Source organism: Lissotriton helveticus, chromosome 4_1, assembly GCF_964261635.1.
Source record: "Lissotriton helveticus chromosome 4_1, aLisHel1.1, whole genome shotgun sequence".
NCBI classification, from domain to species: Eukaryota; Metazoa; Chordata; class Amphibia; order Caudata; family Salamandridae; genus Lissotriton; species Lissotriton helveticus.
This window is the reverse complement of record NC_136063.1, coordinates 1890926231-1890944127: the sequence shown is the minus strand read 5'-3', so window position 1 is coordinate 1890944127 and position 17897 is coordinate 1890926231. Positions and strand designations below refer to the sequence as shown.

Sequence of the window (17897 nt, the reverse complement as noted above, 5' to 3'; positions counted from 1 at the left end):
TCTTATGTGAATTCCTAGCAGTTGTAGAAAAGTTAAATGTAGTTTTAACCTTCAGGATGCAGCTAATGTACCTTTCTGTTTAGGCCCCTTAGTGTCTAAATTGAATCCTACTCCTGGCACTGGTAACCCCTTAACCTTGAAGCAGATCCAGCTCTCCCCAAAGCACCAGCTTTAAAAACATTAAGTAAAAGTACTGGAAAATGTGCTTATTTTTTAAGTATTGGGACCCCTCCAGCTGGCAAAACGTTTGCCTGCAGCACCTAAAATGTTTGCACTGTTTGTGCATTGAAGCAATTTTTTGTTTCGTAGTGTATGCATTTGTCAATTAGAATGTGTCAATGCATTGTGTTGGGGGTTTGTGTAGCTTTGGGTTGCACGCCATGTAACTGAATGTTTGTTAATTTCTTGTTTTTTGTATATGGCACAAGCTTAAGTAACATTTTTATAGTCTCAATCTTAAAAATTATAGCACTTTACATTTGTTTTTGGCTTTTTGAAAGACCACCCCCTGTTTGTCGGCTTCAAAATCCCAAGCACTGAGAGGGATGAACGTGCTTTCACTATAGTTCCCTTTATAACTTTGTAAGCAGTAGAAAAAATACGTCACCCATATGGTGCTTCCTTCCTGTAATATCTATTTTTTCCTTTGGAGCCTCATTTTGCTCTCCAGCTAGGTTCATACTATTTAGGTCTCATACATACTTATCCAAAAATGTTTTACATGTTTAATTTTGTTTTTGTTATTTGCGAAACTGCCAGTGCATGGAAGTTCTGTAAGGAGTACAAAGCAAGTTGGTATTCAGCAGTCTTTTGAATTTTTGGATGAGGTATAGCCGGAAGGGATCTCCAAAAAAAGAATGTTGCAGATCAGTGGATCTGCATTCAAAATTCATGTAATCGGCATGGAAAATTGTGCTCGATTTAGGAGACTAGCCTTAGGCTACTTGTAAGGAGTAAAAGTGTCAGCACTCTAATGTTGTAGGACAACTTGCCATGGATCATTTCGAGTTTCAAACATAGTCTTCAAATCAAGGATTTATTTCATTAGGAATCAATTGCAGCTCTCATATCCAGGATGATGTGGTTTGATCATGTCAAAGTTGAGGCAGCAGCTTAATTTACGTGTGGTGCAGTTGGTTTAGTATTTTGGCTTTGTGCGTATTGTAGACTGTTACTGTAGGTGACATTGAAGACTAAAAGGATCAGCCAAATCCTTTGAGTGCTTCAGCAGGGATGGAAAGAGCCCATAAACAGCATGAGTTCATAAAGATGCAATTCTCCACTTTTCTTCTTAGATTGAGCCAAAATTTCAACAATCGCACCATGATGTTTTGTGAGACTAGATGGAATGAGGGTGTGTGCACCTCAAAGCCTTTATAGATCCAATCTACACTGCAAAGAGGTTCTATAAAAATACCCTCACTTTACAAAATGAAAATGGGCTATTGCTTAGTATGCTCACGGTCCCTCTGTTGCATACATCAATTTTGGGTCACTCATAATAATTGTGAGCAAAAAATGCTGAAGAACTTAATAAAATGACCAGAGTTAAATGGCTCATAGTGAGATCGGGTGTTTGCTGAAATTAATGGGAACAATGGATGCTGAAGATGACACAGCCCTTATGGTGACTTTGGGGCAATGCAAGTGTGTCTGAAGATAATGAAGAAGGTGAATGACTACAATCTAGGCTCATAAAAATAAACCTGGAAGCAGGCAACGGCATAATAAATCAGATTGATCAGTAAGGAAGGTTCTATTATTCAAAGTATGGTGCTGATAACATTTTGAATCTTTGTCTTTTGCTCACTAAAATCCCAGTCAGGCCCTGATGCATAAAAAACAGTACATTTGCACCGTACTCTATGTCCAGGTGTAAATGTATACATTTTGGAATTCACAAATATTTACTGTAGTAGACTTGGAAAGCTCCAGCTTTTCAAACTTTTTACTGAGAAAATCGCATGAAATTTTAAATTTCCCTGACGCAGAGTGATATGAATTGTACATCTCTGCATTGGGACAGGGCAACCAAGAGGACAAATGCATGTTTTCCTTCTTTTATATATTTTTCCATGCATGGATAGCATTTCTCACCTTGGAGAAACACCTTTCCCTGGAATCTGAAGGAAGACTGAGAGAATTACACTCCAATGTTTACACATCTATTTGCTCCTTTGAGGACTAAGCAAATATCTACAAACGTATGAGGCTGTTAATTTTCACAAACTGTAAAAACATACTTTGTCTTGATCCAGCCACTCTCACCCCAAGCAGATGGTTTACTACTACTTGATTGTAGGTGGTGTTGGCCTGGTCATTGTGCTTTTTTGGCATTTAACAGCTGGGCTGCAAGCAAGGGGGCTGCTTTCAGAGCAAGTGTGGTTGCCATGACCCTACCATGATCCATTGGCCCCGGTCTAGTCACAACCTCCTTCAGTGTGGGTCAAGTTTGAACATTGTTCCAGGATTGCTTTAGCTTCCAGTCCAGCCATGATTTTAAGATGTTGTGGCGCCAAATATGCATTAGTAAAACCTATTAAATGTGTAAAACGAGTCAATTTCATCCATAAATGTAGATTTGATGGTGGTAAATGGCTTTGTGACTCTATCTGTACTTTGCATTACTTTGTTTCCAGAGTTTCAGTGTAAAACCTGGCACGTTATTTCAAGAATTTCAGATATAACTGATGCAACTTAATAATTGCAAAATGTCTTATTGATCATTCATGAGGAATTTATCATAAAAGAAAATCCTTTTCAACTGTAAAAATGCTTTTTAACAGTAGTATGTCAATTGCGGTGGAAATTCTAAATTTGCAATTTCTGTGTGATCCCATTTCGATTGGGGCCTATACATGAGGACTATTCTGACAGACTGCTTGCAGCCATCTTTTTAGTTAATTATAAAATATTCAGATCTTACTGAGACTTAAAGGATGGTAAACTACTTTCTTACATGACAGCTTTGCATGATTTAATTTGTATTCACACAGGTTTCTGCAACATAAGTTTAGGAGGTGACATACTGACAGCAAATTTAACCTCCGTGAGAGAGATTAACCAGACCTGCCTAGTCAACAGCACAATCGAACTAGAAGTTGAACTTCCAAGCAAACTGTACTGGGAGTAAGTATTCTTCAGCAAGTAGTAAACATCCCTTCATGTATTGGTAACTACAGGTGTATTTCTAAAGACTGCCAATATAACCTGTAAATGATTTCTCAGAGCATATTCAGATGTTCCTATGTTATGATTTGCTCTCTTTAGTCAAAAATGATCTTTTAGCAACAGTTCAACTGGTGATCGTTATTGATATCCTAAGACCTTTATTTTGTAATCATCTTGCAGTATGACATACTTGGCAGACCATTAACTCACCAATTGTAGGCTACAAAGAATACCTCAATCCAGCCATAAAGGACACACAGCATGGCAACAGGCGACCTATTGGCCGTCATTACGACTGACATTCCTTGGAAAGTAGTAGTCCTTGACCTAGACTCCCCCTGGATGCAATGTATAAAACTGGTAGCTTCGCCCTCGACTAGCTTGTTAATTTTGAATATCTACCTCCATCCAGTCTACAAGCAAAAGAGGTATAGAATCCAGCAACTGATTGCCGCACTCAAAACTGTAAAACTCACTTATCCACAGGCCAACATAATATTGTCCCGAGTTTTTAATATGAACTTATTGCAAGGTCAGAGAAAAAACCTAGTAGGCTTTATATAGGTACGAAAGGGCATCACAAGCAGACTTGACATCTTGCGCAAGAGATGTGCGACTTTATTGGATAAACTTTCACGGTACATGGTAAACGGACGAGGCCCTCAGGACAGTCCCGCAGCATTCACTAGAGTGACAAATAAAACCAGCACAACCATAGATTTCACCCTGGTGGACCCCAATCTATTTTCAACTTCCAAATAAATGAAAGAGCAGAAAGCTATTACCATCCGCAAACTTTTACTTTAACCATCATTCTAAAAAGGTCTGAGCAGGCCAAGGCTCTTATACTATCTACCCAATCCTATGTTTTAAAACGTCTCACATGGAACAAAAATAATATAGATACCATCATGGATACATGTTTCTTGTTATTGGCATCACTGTAAGCAGAGCCACTCCGTATTGTGGCCTGGGAGTGGTTTGTCAATATTTTAAATAAAAAATATTAACAGCCATAAAGCCCCCCCGAACCATTGCAGCTGCCTGGTACACACACAAACTAAGGATTAAAAAAACAAAGACCTAAGCAACCTCCTCAAATCCATGTAAGCCCAGGGCTCACAGCCCACACAACAGACCCTTACAATAACAGCTAAAATGAAAAGTGATCTAAAAAAAGAAATCAAGGTAGCAAAGCGAACATCCACTGAACAATTTGGATGAAAATGCCCCACGCCAGTAAACAAACTCCAAACTGTTTTGGGCAAACATCAACTTCTTTTCAACATTTCAACTCTGACTTAATGGAACACACATGGAGAGCCCACATAGAAGCCATAGATAACATGACGTCACTCCCAAGTGTGCCAAACCTCTCCAAACATTTAAAAGTGATCGGGATGGTTGCCATTCAGACAACAAGCCCAAAGGCCTGAAACCAAGAAACACCCACTTAAATCTGCACGCAATCGTCGAAAAACTCACCATACCATCAAAAAAAATCAAACCGATGACCAATCCCATTTACAAGTTTGGGAAACCAGGTCCCACCCAATGGAATACCAACTACAGATTACACAAAAGCAGGTATTGAATATCATTAAACATTTGAGACCTGACTGGACCCGGGCCGAATCATTCCAGACTCCTGGTGAGGAAGCATCTTGCATCCCTTTATTCAAATCAGGGGCGCGTTGCAATCCTTCTAATACAGACCGATAGCGCTCATTGACTTTGAGGAAAAAATCTACGCTTCAATCTTGTTGGAAGACCTTGAGGATTGGGTCAGTAGCACAAATCTAATGCCGAAAACACAGGATTTCAGGGAGGGATGGGCCCTTTAACCCCTTGCATTCTTCGGTTGGCCCCTGGCCATCCGACGTCATGGTGGGCGTGTTCCTTCAGACAGCCGGGGGCCGTCCGAATCCCGCCCACTATTCAAATCACCTGCACAATGCGAAAATGTGCGCTGCATGCAAGGAGTTAACAAATATATCCGTAGTCACTCTCTTGGCCAATTAAGCTACCGCCAAATCACACGACCTTTATGCGTGCTTCATAGATCTTAAAGCTGCCTTCCATAAAGTGCCCAGATCCAAGCTATGGGCAATAATGAAATCATGGGGAGAACCCACATATTTATCAACTTCCAAAAATGAAAGGTAGTGTTCTTTTCCAGTACCCACAAAAACCACTCTAAATTCACCTGGATGTTAAACAACAAGCTCTTGTCCCAGGTGGATATATACACATATTTGGGGGTACAACTATAAGCAACACCTGGACTTGGGGCAAGTATAAGTAAAACAACTGCTTTTTGCACTTAAAATCTTGCAGAAAAAGCTCAGCAATTGTTCAAATCATCTATTCAAAGTTGTAGCAGCAAAATTCCTTCCTTCCATTTCGTATGGGTCAGAAATGTTAAACACTAAGGACTCAGTTTTAAACACAGCACAATCTAGCCTTTTTAAGAAATTGTCAATTCCATGCTACATTTCTCAAGCCCAGATAAGAGTGGAATATGGATTGAAAAAACAGATACCAACTAGACAAGGAATTCTGGCCAAATACTACTGGAGAATGAGGGCAGCCGAGGAAAACACCTTAGCCTATCACTGTTGGCAGGAGGTCGAAAAGCAATCTAGGTTGAGCAAGTCAGTATATCCAGTCTTAAAACAATCCCTTTCAGCTCTAAAGCTAGAGGAAGCTTGGCTCACAATATCGGCCTGCTCAGTTCAAACAATTTGCCAACAAAGCCGCCAAGCTACAATCGCTGTTAATGGATAAAGCCTCCTTGGCCCTCAAAACACACACGTGGGCGGTGATGCCATCCTACAAAACGCTGAAACCTCAATCATATCTGCTAGAACACTTCTCAGAACAGTACAAGCAGAATCTGACCCTATTGAGACTGGGATGCTTCCCATCAAACGACCTTACCCCAAAAAGGAAATGGCCCTGGTCAACAAAGGAATGCCGCCTTTGCGGTTATGGGGAAGAGTCACTAGTTATGTATCTGTCCAGTGCTACTAAACATTCGGAAAACTCTTATGGGCAACACCTGAGGAGAGAACAAATGAGGTCCTGCAGAGCAGCAATTAAAAAAAGTCCAGGAGGTTCATCTGTCCAATTGTCTTGCAAGGCAAAACAGTTTTGAACCTAGCGGCAAAAGGACTAAACAGCGACTGATGAACTGAACTTGACTAGGCAGAATTGCCTCAGCTGTCTAATTTAAACTCTGCAGTCCATGCGCCCTTAGCACTAGCACGTTATTATACACTGGAGAAATATGCATGCTCGTGTACAGCTTTAACCAACTCTTCTAGAAGCTTGCTTTTTTAGCAGGGCCGGACATTAAATATGAAACAGTCCTAACACTATTTTATCACTTATACAAATTAGTTTATTGCAATTTTTAAACCAGAACAATTGCGTGATGCTTAATGTACCAAGGTGGTTTGTTCCACCCTTTTATGATTTTAATGAAATCAATAAAAGTATTTTTTGCGATATCGATAGTCAAATGTGAACTCATTGAGACCACTCTACTGGTCTGATTTTACAGCAAGAGAAACGTGTTGAGGAACTTTAAGAATGACATAATTGTCCTCTTTGGAAAAAATATATAATTTTCAAATATATTAATATTTTTCATTGTTTGTGAAGATGCTGATCAACAAGGAATGATCTTCGTATATGTATGCTAATGAAAGAGGTTTATATACATGCTGTGTCTAAATAGCACAATTCGGCAGGTGCCCTTGAAGGTACCATGGGATCAGGAGTTTTAGGATTTAACAAATCCTTTAAGACTTGAATCTTTGCATACTAGAGTGTAAACATGCAAGCTGTGCAAGAAGGCCTTGCATGTGTGGTGCCATTCTTGGTTGCATATTCCTTTTGCCGGTTCCGAATTATTCTGTGAGAATTTGACTGGTGTCCTTCATTGAAGGGAAGCATTTTTAAGACCATGTTTTCACTCCACATTACCTTAAAAAAGAAAAAAAAAACTTCTGCTTCCTTAGAGCACAAAAACACTCTAAGAAGAGCAATCTGGGACCAACAGCTTAAGATATAAAGAAATAAACAATTCAGGATTAAACTGCAGAATCAGTACAATTGCTACTCTTGTCAAGGGCTGGTGCAGTATTCCTCGTGGCCTCTGGTTATGTCTCAAGTATTAATGTATAATACTGGAACTGTGGTCATAAAGTGAACATTAATCTCCCCTACTATTTGCCTACGTATACAAAAGCTATTTTTGTCAAATGACAAACCCTTCACCAATGCTGTTGTGTCTATTTGAAACCGAAGGAGCAGTGAGTCAGACATAGTGGCGGGCAATACATTTCGCTCCAACGGCGGAGTTCAGTTTTGTCCATTCTCCAATGGTAAGTTGGCGAGTGCAAGCAAGAATTGGCATACCAATTGTCACGTTGTGGCCTGAATAACGACATACAAAATACTTATATTTGTAGGAGCTTTATTCTTTGCTTCCTTTCCCGTTCCTGTCCCTACACTATCTGCCCCTTTCCTGTTCTCGCTCCGCCTCTTCCCCCAACCCCGAAACTCCTCCCATCCCAACTACTAGACTGTGTACAACATTACATCTCCCCCTTTGTTAACAAAAAACTTGAACAGCTTCTAGTCCATTTCCTCAATCAGTCTCTTTGGCTTGATTATGTCTATTCGTGGCCTGAGACGTGTTCCGGTGCCTGTCAGTGCATTTTCCTGTGACCGGTCAAACCTCAAGGTTGGGCTTGGTTGACTTGATTCGCCAACATCTTGTTGCACTGTGTCTCTCTCAAGTGTTTCTTTCATACCTACCTGGTGTGCATTTTTGAAAATGAGATGCGTTTCGGGTAATCCTTCTCTGCTCAGACTCAGCAGTAATCATGGTGCCTTTCTGCTGGGTAACAGTTAAAGGTTCATCTTTGAACCGACAATCCATTTTCTTGGTCTGCTCATGTTTGACCACCACACAATCTCCTGTTTGCAAGGAGGGAGACTTGGCCCGCCGTCTGGCGTCGGCATATACTTTCATCCTGCTCTTCTCCGCACGGTCAGCCCTGGCTATTTCTTGATGAGTGCGTGTTGGGGACACCGGTGCCAGAGCTCCTTCCCACGTAGGGATCCTCGTCTTGATGGGTCGCCCTAGCATGAGTGTAGCAGGGCATTTTCCGGTGGTGGCGTGTGGAGTGGTTCGATACGCCCTTAATACTTCATTCAGAGCCACCTGTAGGTCTTTCTTTTCTAGTGTGGCCTGTTCAAAGGTCTTCTTTAGGGTAGCCATGAATCTCTCAATGGTGCCATTGGCTTGGGGCCACAGCGGTGTAACCTTTCTATGTCGAAAGTTTAGATGCTTTGCAAATTCACTGAATTCATGGCTATTGAAAGGAGGGCCATTGTCTGTTTTGAGTTCCTTGGGAACGCCCCGTACAGCAAACACTTCATCCAGTACAGCGATTGTGCTGGAAGCATTGGTGGACGATACAAATTGAGCTATTGGGAATCGTGAATATTCATCCATGATATCCACCACATACCGGCCAGATTGGAGGGGACCATAAAAGTCCATGGCGAGTTCCTGCCATACCCCTTCTGGCAATAGTCATTTGAAGAGGAGCTGGAGGCTCTCCTGACTTTACCAGTTGACACTGTGGACAGTCTTTCAAGGTGGCCTCAACTATTTGGTCTAGTTGCAGGAACCAGACTTTCTCCCTTAATGTTCTCTTGGTGGCAACCACTCCTCTATGACCTTCATGGGCCAGGTTAACCACTCCTTGACGTAGCTGCCTCGGGATGACAATCCGATGGTCCCTCAGCAGGAGCCCCTCTGAGGTGGTTGACAGCTCGTCACTGACATGTCGGAAGGCTTGCATTTCCTGACGTATTTGTGAGTCTTTCATTTTGTCCTCGCTCTCATGTCTCCATCGATGTGTGCGCAGTCGGCGCATTACTTTCTGGAGGGTGTTGTTTTGGGCCGTAGCATCCTTGATTGCTTCTAGGGGAACTGTGGGTGGTCGGGCTACACCTACCACGAAGTGTATGTACTCTTCAGCCATCGATGAGCGTGATTCATGGGATGCCTGTGGGTGTCTGGACATGTAGTCTGCCGGATTCTCACCCTTCCCGGGTTTGTGAATGATTGTGAAGGTGTACTCCTGCAATCTCAGACCCCATCTTTCAATGCGGGGCTGCATCTTGGCCTTGGGGTTGCCAAAAATGGTGACAAAGGCCTGGTGATCCGTGATCATGGTGAAATGTTTGCCAAAGATGAACACATGGAAATGTTCACATGCCCATACAACCGCTAGGCTCTCCTTCTCAGGCTGAGAAAAAGCCTTCTCAGCATCGGAGAGGCTGCGGCTGACTTATGCCACGATGTGGCGTCGCTCAGTATCGTTGTCATATTGAGCTAAAATGGCGCCCAGACCTACAGGACTGGCATCCACCGTTATCTCCGTCTTCCTTTTGGTGTTGAAATAGGCCAGATTATCCGCTGATTCCACCGCTTGCTTGATTTCTTGGAAAGCCCTCTCGCACGGGGGGCTCCACACAAACGGTTGCCCTTGTTTCGTGAGGGCACGAAGGGGGTGACTGATCGTTGCATAGTCCTTGATGTATCTAGAGCAGTAACTGGCCATGCCCAGGAATGATCTGACATCGCTAACATCTTGAGGGCTCTTGGTGGTGTTGAGCGCAGTCACCTTCTCGGGGTCAGGCTTCATTCCAGCCCCTGAAAAGACATAACCAAAGAACTTGAGCGTTGACTGGTGGAACTCACACTTGTCTTTGTTCAAGATTAGAGTCGCTTCCAGGAGAGCATGACACTCGATCCAGGGCTTGATCATGCTCTTGGGTATTAGATCCATACACCAGTATATCATCACTGTAGTTCAGGGAGTTCGGGATATGCCTGATGGTTTGGCGTATCACCTCTTGAAAAATTTCCGCCGCGGAAGAGATTCCGAAACTCAGTCTTTTGTAGCGGAATAAGCCCAGATGAGTTGCAAATGTTGTGATGTATCTTGATTTTTCATGTAACTCCAACTGATGATATCCCTTGTTGAGATCTAACTTTGAGAACACCCTGGCTCCATTTAATGCTGCTATCATGTCGCTCAGGTGAGGCCCTGGCTGTCGTTCCCTTTCTATTGCTGTGTTGGGAAGCCTCATGTCCACACATAATCTCACTTTCTCAGGGGTAACCTTTTTGGGAACGATCACGACTGGGGACACCCATGGTGTGGGACCGTCCGTTTTCTCAATAATGTCTGCTTGAATCAGTTCCTGAATCTCGTCCTCCACTGCCTGCTGAAGGTGAAAAGGTACTCGCCGTGGGTGTTGAGCAATAGGTCGCACTTGGTCGTTTATGTGTAGGCGAATCAGGCACTTGTTCATCTTGCCGAGTCCATTGAAGAGCTTGGGAAACTTCCGGACAATGTCTGGATTGTCATGTACTCGGTACAGTATTTCGACCAGTCTGAGTCTCTCCGCCGTGGGCAAACTGAGGAGACAATCAGCCTCCGGTCCATGAATGACGTGAATATATGCTTGTACTGCTGTGGATTCATGTTTGAGCGTCGTTGCGAACTTGCCCAGACAGTCAAGTGGTTTTTTCGCCATGCAGGTGAACATGCTGACGTGTGCAGGGCTCAATGCGGGCTGCGGTCTCATCTTGTTGTATTCAGTCACGGGCATGTAGTTTAATGATGCCCCACTGTCAAGTACAAATTTGGTGGCATGAGTCCCCACTTCAATATCCAGCGGAGGATACTTTTTTAGTTGATCCGGGTCCGTCACCATGCAGACGTATTCGTCCATGTATGTCGTCTCTCGAGAACTGGACCTCGATTCCCTTGACCACGATCTTCTGGTCCGATGAGATCTGTGAGACTCTCTGCTGGAATGTGACGAGCCAGAAGACGACACCGCCCTGTCCTGCACAGCCTTTGCATGGTGCCGCCTTTCATCTGTCCGAGGTCTGGTTTTCTCACTCTTTCTCTCCATGCTGTACACTCCACACATGGCTTCGAAGTGGTTCATGCGCCCACATATCCGGCACTGTTGTCCCATTGCTGGACAAGCGTCTGTGTGCGGGAAATCGTACCCACAGCGATAGCATTTCCTCGGACGTTCTGGCTTCTTGGCATAGCTCGATCTCTTTTCTCTCCTTCTTGATTCGTGTCATCGATAACTCCGATGGGTGTGTCTAGAGGCTGGACGAGACCTTCTCTGATGGTCGCTGGATCTTCTCTGATGACCAGAGCTTTGAGTCCAATATGCTTGCTCCTTTTTCTCGCCTCGCCCTGTCTCCATGGTCTTTGCGTGCTCTTCTGCCTAGTTGTAAACTCTCGTCATCTCCTCAATCTCGTCGAGGTCATGACTCTTTCTCAGCAGTCGCCTGCGAAGGGTCTCTGAATGACAGCCACCGATGACTCTCAATCGGATGGCATCTTCAGTTGAAAAGGAGTCAAAATTGCAATACTGCGATAGTCGCCACAGTCGTGATATGAAAGTGCTCATTTCCTCTTTGTCTTGACGTGCCTGATGAAACACGTACCTCTCGTAGTCCACATTTCTTTTGTGTACAAACTTTTTGTTGAGTGCATCCCGTACTTTATCATAGGTCCCTTTATCATCTGTCGGTAATTCTTTGATCACTTTCCCAATCTCTTTGCCAACAAGATTGCGGAGTGCAATTAGTTTGTCTCTGGCTTCTGTGACTTTCGATCCTTCTAAGTAGTCTTCAAAGTCTTCCAGCCACTCCTGCCACCGAGGACCCATGCTTCCGCCCGCCACCAGGGTCAATGGTTCCGGGGGGCGTAGATGTGAGACGATGGGCGTGACAGGGGCAGCCACGGCCGCTGCTGCACCACCTCCATTTCGACGGGGTGACGTTGACATGACTGGACTGATGTGTTAACAACACACTTGTGTTCCGACTGGTGCTCGCTTTTGCACTGCTCACTGCTGGTGTCTTCCAAAATTTTTTTTTTTTTCACTTGCACTCGCCAGTGCTTGTCTGGTGATTATCATTATTTGTCCTTGCACCTACCAGTGCATGTCTTGTATTCCTCAAAGCTTGTTTGGCTGTTTAAATGCTTGTTCTAGCCTCAAACTTGGGATGCCTGACTTCAAAATGGCCGCTCATGTACTTCACAGGGGATGTCCTGCACAGCTGCCTGACTCTAAGATGGCCACCGCACATCACCCACGAGGCTCGACTCTTCATTCATTCTGCAGCTCACTCTGTCACATTGGACACTCACCGAGGGTCTCTCATTCAAAAACAGTAATTTGCAGCTCAGCTTCCACTTCCAGGCCACTTTCACTGTCCAGGTAGGCCAGGAGCGAGCTCCGATTTCTTTCGCCTGCCACGTGCCGTTTCTCACGCATCGGGGGTGAGACCCGATGTCGGCACTTTCTTCCGGCGCCTCCACAGGGTCACAGGCTTCGTCGGACGCTCCCCACTCCTTCAGGACACTTCGGGAGGACTGAGGTGGGCTCTCAGTACCTTCTTTGGGGCACAATCTGCAGGGCACACTCGCGACTTTCTTTTTGGCGCGAAATATCGCGTCGGGTGCTAGCAGGGCAGAGCTGCACTAGCGCTGTTCCCTTGGGGGCTCTACACGATCGCCAACTCGTGGAGCAGCTCATTTACCGCTGGCCCGGTGCTGTGGGCGGCGGCTTCTTCGGGGCACACGTGTCCTGCAGAGGAACTTTCCTTTCGTCAGGGTGCCCAGGGACAGGACGCTTCTTCTTGGGTTCTGGAGATGACTAACTTCCCATCCCACCCTCGTCGCCAGTTGTCATGTCGTGGCCTGAATAACGACATACAAAATACTTGTATTTGTAGGAGCTTTATTATTTGCTTCCTTTCTCGTTCCTGTCCCTACACTATCTGCCCCTTTCCTGTTCTCGCTCCGCCTCTTCCCCCAATCCCGAAACTCCTCCCATCCCAACTACTAGACTGTGTACAACATTACACCAATCAAGCGTGATTTTCAGGCACTGGGTTGTCACGCAGTGAAATTTTCTCAACGTGGGCGGTTGTGGGCAGGCACGAACATTTGTGGTGAGAAAGCTGCTGGTCAATTAGACCAGGCAGCTGCACCCTCTGGCGCACCACCTCGTGCCATTTGCTCTGATTTTGCAAAACAAGCTCCCAGTGCTAAAATTCAGCATGACGTACCGATTCCGCCCCTAGCGGTAGCTAATGGAGTTTTCAGGGTACTCTGCTGTATTTCTACCCAGTGAAACTTCATGAGTGCCCTGTCTCCCAAGTCGGAGACAGGCAGGTGGTTGGATGAAGAAGGCGCATGGAAATAGAAAGGCTGGAGAGAGAGCGAGAGAAGGGAACACGAAAGAGACTGAAAGCATGAGCTAAGGAAATTGGAGACATTGAAAGAAAGTTGGGAAAGAGAAGGGACAAAAGTAGCAAGTAGGAGAAGGCAGCATGAGGCAGAGAATTGAAGACCGATGGCAGAAGGGGCACAAATGGACACAGAGGGGGAAAGTGTATGGGGCAAGGACTATGGACAGCGAGAAAGCAGAGAAAAGGGCAGCTTATGAGATGGAAGGCGAGCATTAGACAGGTACTTTAATCAAAAGTGGAAAAGGATGGTGGTAGGACAGGAAGTGAAAGGTGGAAGGAAAAGGTCTTCGATATGGGTAATCAGGAGGAAATCAACTTAGAAAGGATAGGACATCAAACCCATCAGAGAAGGATACTAAAAGACAGCAATGCATGAACTGAGTTGAGATCGGTGGTTCCTTATAACTCCCACATGTAAGGAGTAATGGGGTTTTCCCCCCAGTCGCTATCTATTAGAGTATAGAGCAAGTAGCAACACCCAAGACGAGTAGAAAGTGAACCAAACCTTTTTCCATAAGCATTTGAAATTCCTTGTTAAATTAATGGCAGTATTAAGCATCTCTTCACTCTGACAAGTAAGAGCAGCATTGGAAGCCGACAGCATATAGTGGCAGTTGTACTCATTCCATATTTCTTTGTCTTCAGACGGGAGGCACTTCGTCGCTCCAGCGGAATGGATGAAACTGGAACCGTTGTCTGGCACTTGGCGGTTTGTCTTCTGTTATCATGGCTCATAGTTGGCGCAGCTATGTTTAAAGGAATAAAGTCTTCTGGAAAGGTATAGTATGCTACAAGTTAAATAGAATGATCAACCCATGAAAAGTTAATTTCAAAAATAGCACGTGTATGTGTATAAATAGTAACAGACTTATAGTTCATTTAATTTTTCATCTATAGGGCAGTTTGGCTGTTTAACGTTTGACTCTGAGTGGACATTTTTGCAAAAGTATACCTGCAGTGCCCTTGAGTTTTTAATTTAGCCAACTTTAGTCCAAGAAGTTTAAAAAAAAAAGGGCCAAAATGTCTCGGTATATTGGTACTGTGGTTCAGAATCTGGGATCAGGGCAGGCATTTGAACCAGTGTGTGTAGTCCGATAGCAGGGTTGAGATTTGTAGACTGGGATGGGGGCGTAATTTAATTTGTAGACTAAGGGTCTGACCAATGTGTTTGTAGGGCCCTTTTTCAGTAGACCAGGTAACACACAGTGGCAGAAAATGCCCTCTACGATGGGACTGCAGCCTGCTTTATGGCCCACAAATCGAAAATGTAAATTCATAGTTGCCCTACCTAGGAGGACAAAAACATATTAAAACCTAAAGTCTTTCAGTAGTGTTTGGCTACAGTTGGGCAGGCGCGCAGTTTCTATAGGGCTGAAACGGCTTAAGCTTGTATTGCAATGTATGAGGGACAATTTTACATCTGAAAAGTACACTGAATCAGATTCTTTTTTTTATCGCTAGATGTATTGTATACAGTAAACTAACATTTGTTTGTCACTGCCGTAGGGTTTGGTGCGGGGCTCATAATCAGTAGTGGCTGGTGAGTTTTGAGAGTGGTGCGGGGTAAATGTTTGGGTTGAGTGTTATGTCGCAAGCAACGTGAGTGTGCCCAATGGACACGAGGGGTTAAGTGGGTTCTCTCCTCAATACATTTTTGAAAAGAGTGGCAAACGGTAAATTTGAAAGCAAATTTGACAAAGAAAAAAAGTTAAAAAGTAATTGTAAATATGTAGTCTTGAAATGTTTAAATAAATTATAAGCAGCCCCTTTTGTTCTTTTCACTAAATATGTTTCATGTCTGTCTTATACCGAGAGGCAAATGATTGTTAGTCTCAGGTCATCTTACAAGGTAAGGGGCTCGGTGGTAGACCGGTAGATGTGACCAGATCTATTTGCAAGACATTTGAATTCGTGGCTTGGGGACAATATTGTTTCCTTCTTTTGGACATTACTGCCACTAACACCATCTAAGCTCCCTTGGAATTACACAGTCAAGTAGGATGCAAATAAATTGATTTTTTTTAATTACATAATTAGATTTACCCCCTGTCTGTTTTACAGCACAGATCTGAACCAAGTGAAAGGGTATTTACAAAGGGACAAGCTACAAAAGCACCACCTTGACAAACACACCCTTTATTCTACCCTCTGACAATCTACCAACTACAAAGAAGCTTACTGAATTAGGAGAAAAGTCTTTTTTCATTTACAACTCCTGTCCCTCTCTGAAGCACTTGTCACCACATGGCACAGGCAAATAAAGGCAGATCTGGTTAGCAAGTCTGCAGCTGTAAAATTGTCCAAGGGCCAGGCCCTCTTTTCTTAACATTTTCACCACAAGTTCTACTTTATTTTTTATCATTTAACTTAACCCTTTCCCCTTATCCATTATTACTTTCCTATTCGGATTTGTTTATAGTACATGATTGATGTTTCTCCCGATTTATTTTGTCTCCTGAAATTTAATTTCCGATTTAATAATGTCAGAGTGACTGACAAATGCCAAAAAAACTGTTCAACTCACTGAATCATTTTTGTTTGCCTTAGAGGCCCCCAACAACTTGCTGCAGTGATGTAAAATTTGAGACAAGTTGCTGATGAATGGCAGCGCCTTATCTCCTTTTTGAGGCTGTGCTTATAGGTTTTGCAATTTGGCACTCTTCAAGAAAACATGCTATTTCAATTACAGCATAGAAACAGTTCTTTATGAACCGCTGTCACTGAACACCTCCCTGAAGCACTGCAGAGGCTTGATTTTTAGTGTCGAGATTACTTGTATCATTGACTCTGCTGCAGTTAAAGATTCTGTTTTTAAAGAAAACGAGCTGGAAACATACGTGCTATTTTCTGGTTCGTATCCATAACTTTCAGGTAAGCCGTTTTTGAAGTCGTAAAGTTCATATTTTTGAATGGGATAGCATGTGCCTGAACTGCAGAACCGGAGACACTGAAACACAGACATTATGTGCACAGTTACAAAAAGTGCCCTTGTGTATAGAACACAGCATATCTCTGACTTTCAATGCACAGGCAACTAACGCTTTCATGTTATCTGCGTGAGGGGAATTGAGTCACTACTCTAGAATTTACAAAAAAAGTGAGTGCATAGTCATAACGCTCCTGAAATTGTCACCCCATGCTTGTGTTAAAGGTGCAATAAAAACAAAACTGGCACCACTGAAGAACATATTTATTTACCCAGAAGCTCTGAATTCCTCAATTAATTTTACCTCGTATTATTTATTCTCCACCACGAGTGCGGTCCGGTCGGAGAGACAACAGCCAACCAGATAATCCACTGCAGGAGCTGGAAAACCATGGCTACATGGGGCGTGAGGTCCGGAGGGAATATCTCTTGCCACTGCTTTGTGCACAATTCCGTTAATGGCACTGGGCAGGAAGAAGGAAGAGATCAAGTGACAGATCATGCTCAATCACTGCAGAACTTTGTAATAAAGCCACATAGTGATTGGCCATATTCAGTGAACCTAACCTGTGCCTCCCACCCAAGATGCCTTGTGTTCAGTGCAGGACTAGAGGCCTGCCCATGCCCCACTGGGCCAATCCAGAGGGTGCTGAGCATCCTCAGGATTTGCTAGGTCAGGCATGCACAATGCTCCATTGGAGACCTGTAGTGAATCAGCCACTTTAGTGGTCTGTTGCTCTGTGATGACCCTCGATCACCACCATTGTGTACTGACTTTAGTGTGCTATGTTACCTTAGCCTTAATGTAGGATGGTCTTGCATATGCCTATTTCTCTTCTGTTCTATACTCTTGCTGTTTTTCAGTAGAATAATCTTGCCAAAGACTAGAAGGTATGGGATGTTGAGGTGCAGTGTTGTTGGTGATGGTGCACATGTGTACTCCATAGTGAATACTGAGGGATTAAGTGCATAGTGTTATTTGAGTTAGGTGAATTATGACTTTAGCCTATTGGCTTTGACGTGGTCTAATATCATTCTGCTTTCCAAGTAGTAGAGGCCTATGCTTGAGCAACTCCATATTCTAAACTGCAGCCATCTTCTGAGCCTCTTTAGGTGAGAGGTTATATTTTAGATTCCATGTGTTGTTCACCATTAGTGAACCAGACCGGACCGGTTCTTATCAGAAGAATGTTCTCTCTCGATGCCGGAGTCCTAGCAAAACGCTTGGCCAGCTGCTTGTTGTGCTCTCTTGTTACGAGGTGGTACAGGAATCCAGCGAGAACTGTAGGCGGAGTTTGCTAGAAACTTCGATGGAGAGCTGCATTCTATATTCAAGGAAGGGGGTCCGAGAGAGGGTGTGATGCTGATCTTGTGGTTTGGCGGTCTGATGATACATCACGGTGCAGTCGTGTTTGTGGA

At 43.8% G+C, this 17897-nt stretch overlaps 1 protein-coding gene across 5 annotated transcripts in view; it reads left to right on the top strand.

Moving 5' to 3' along the window:
- LOC144827736 (sodium- and chloride-dependent neutral and basic amino acid transporter B(0+)-like) overlaps positions 1–17897 on the top strand; it is a 269399-nt gene that overhangs the window by 92794 nt on the left and 158708 nt on the right. For all 5 annotated transcript variants that reach the window (XM_078685949.1, XM_078685946.1, XM_078685947.1 and 2 more), the window contains 2 exons: positions 2997–3129; positions 14198–14330. In XM_078685949.1, the coding sequence (XP_078542075.1) occupies positions 2997–3129; positions 14198–14330 (266 nt within the window). The remainder of the gene's footprint in view (positions 1–2996; positions 3130–14197; positions 14331–17897) is intronic.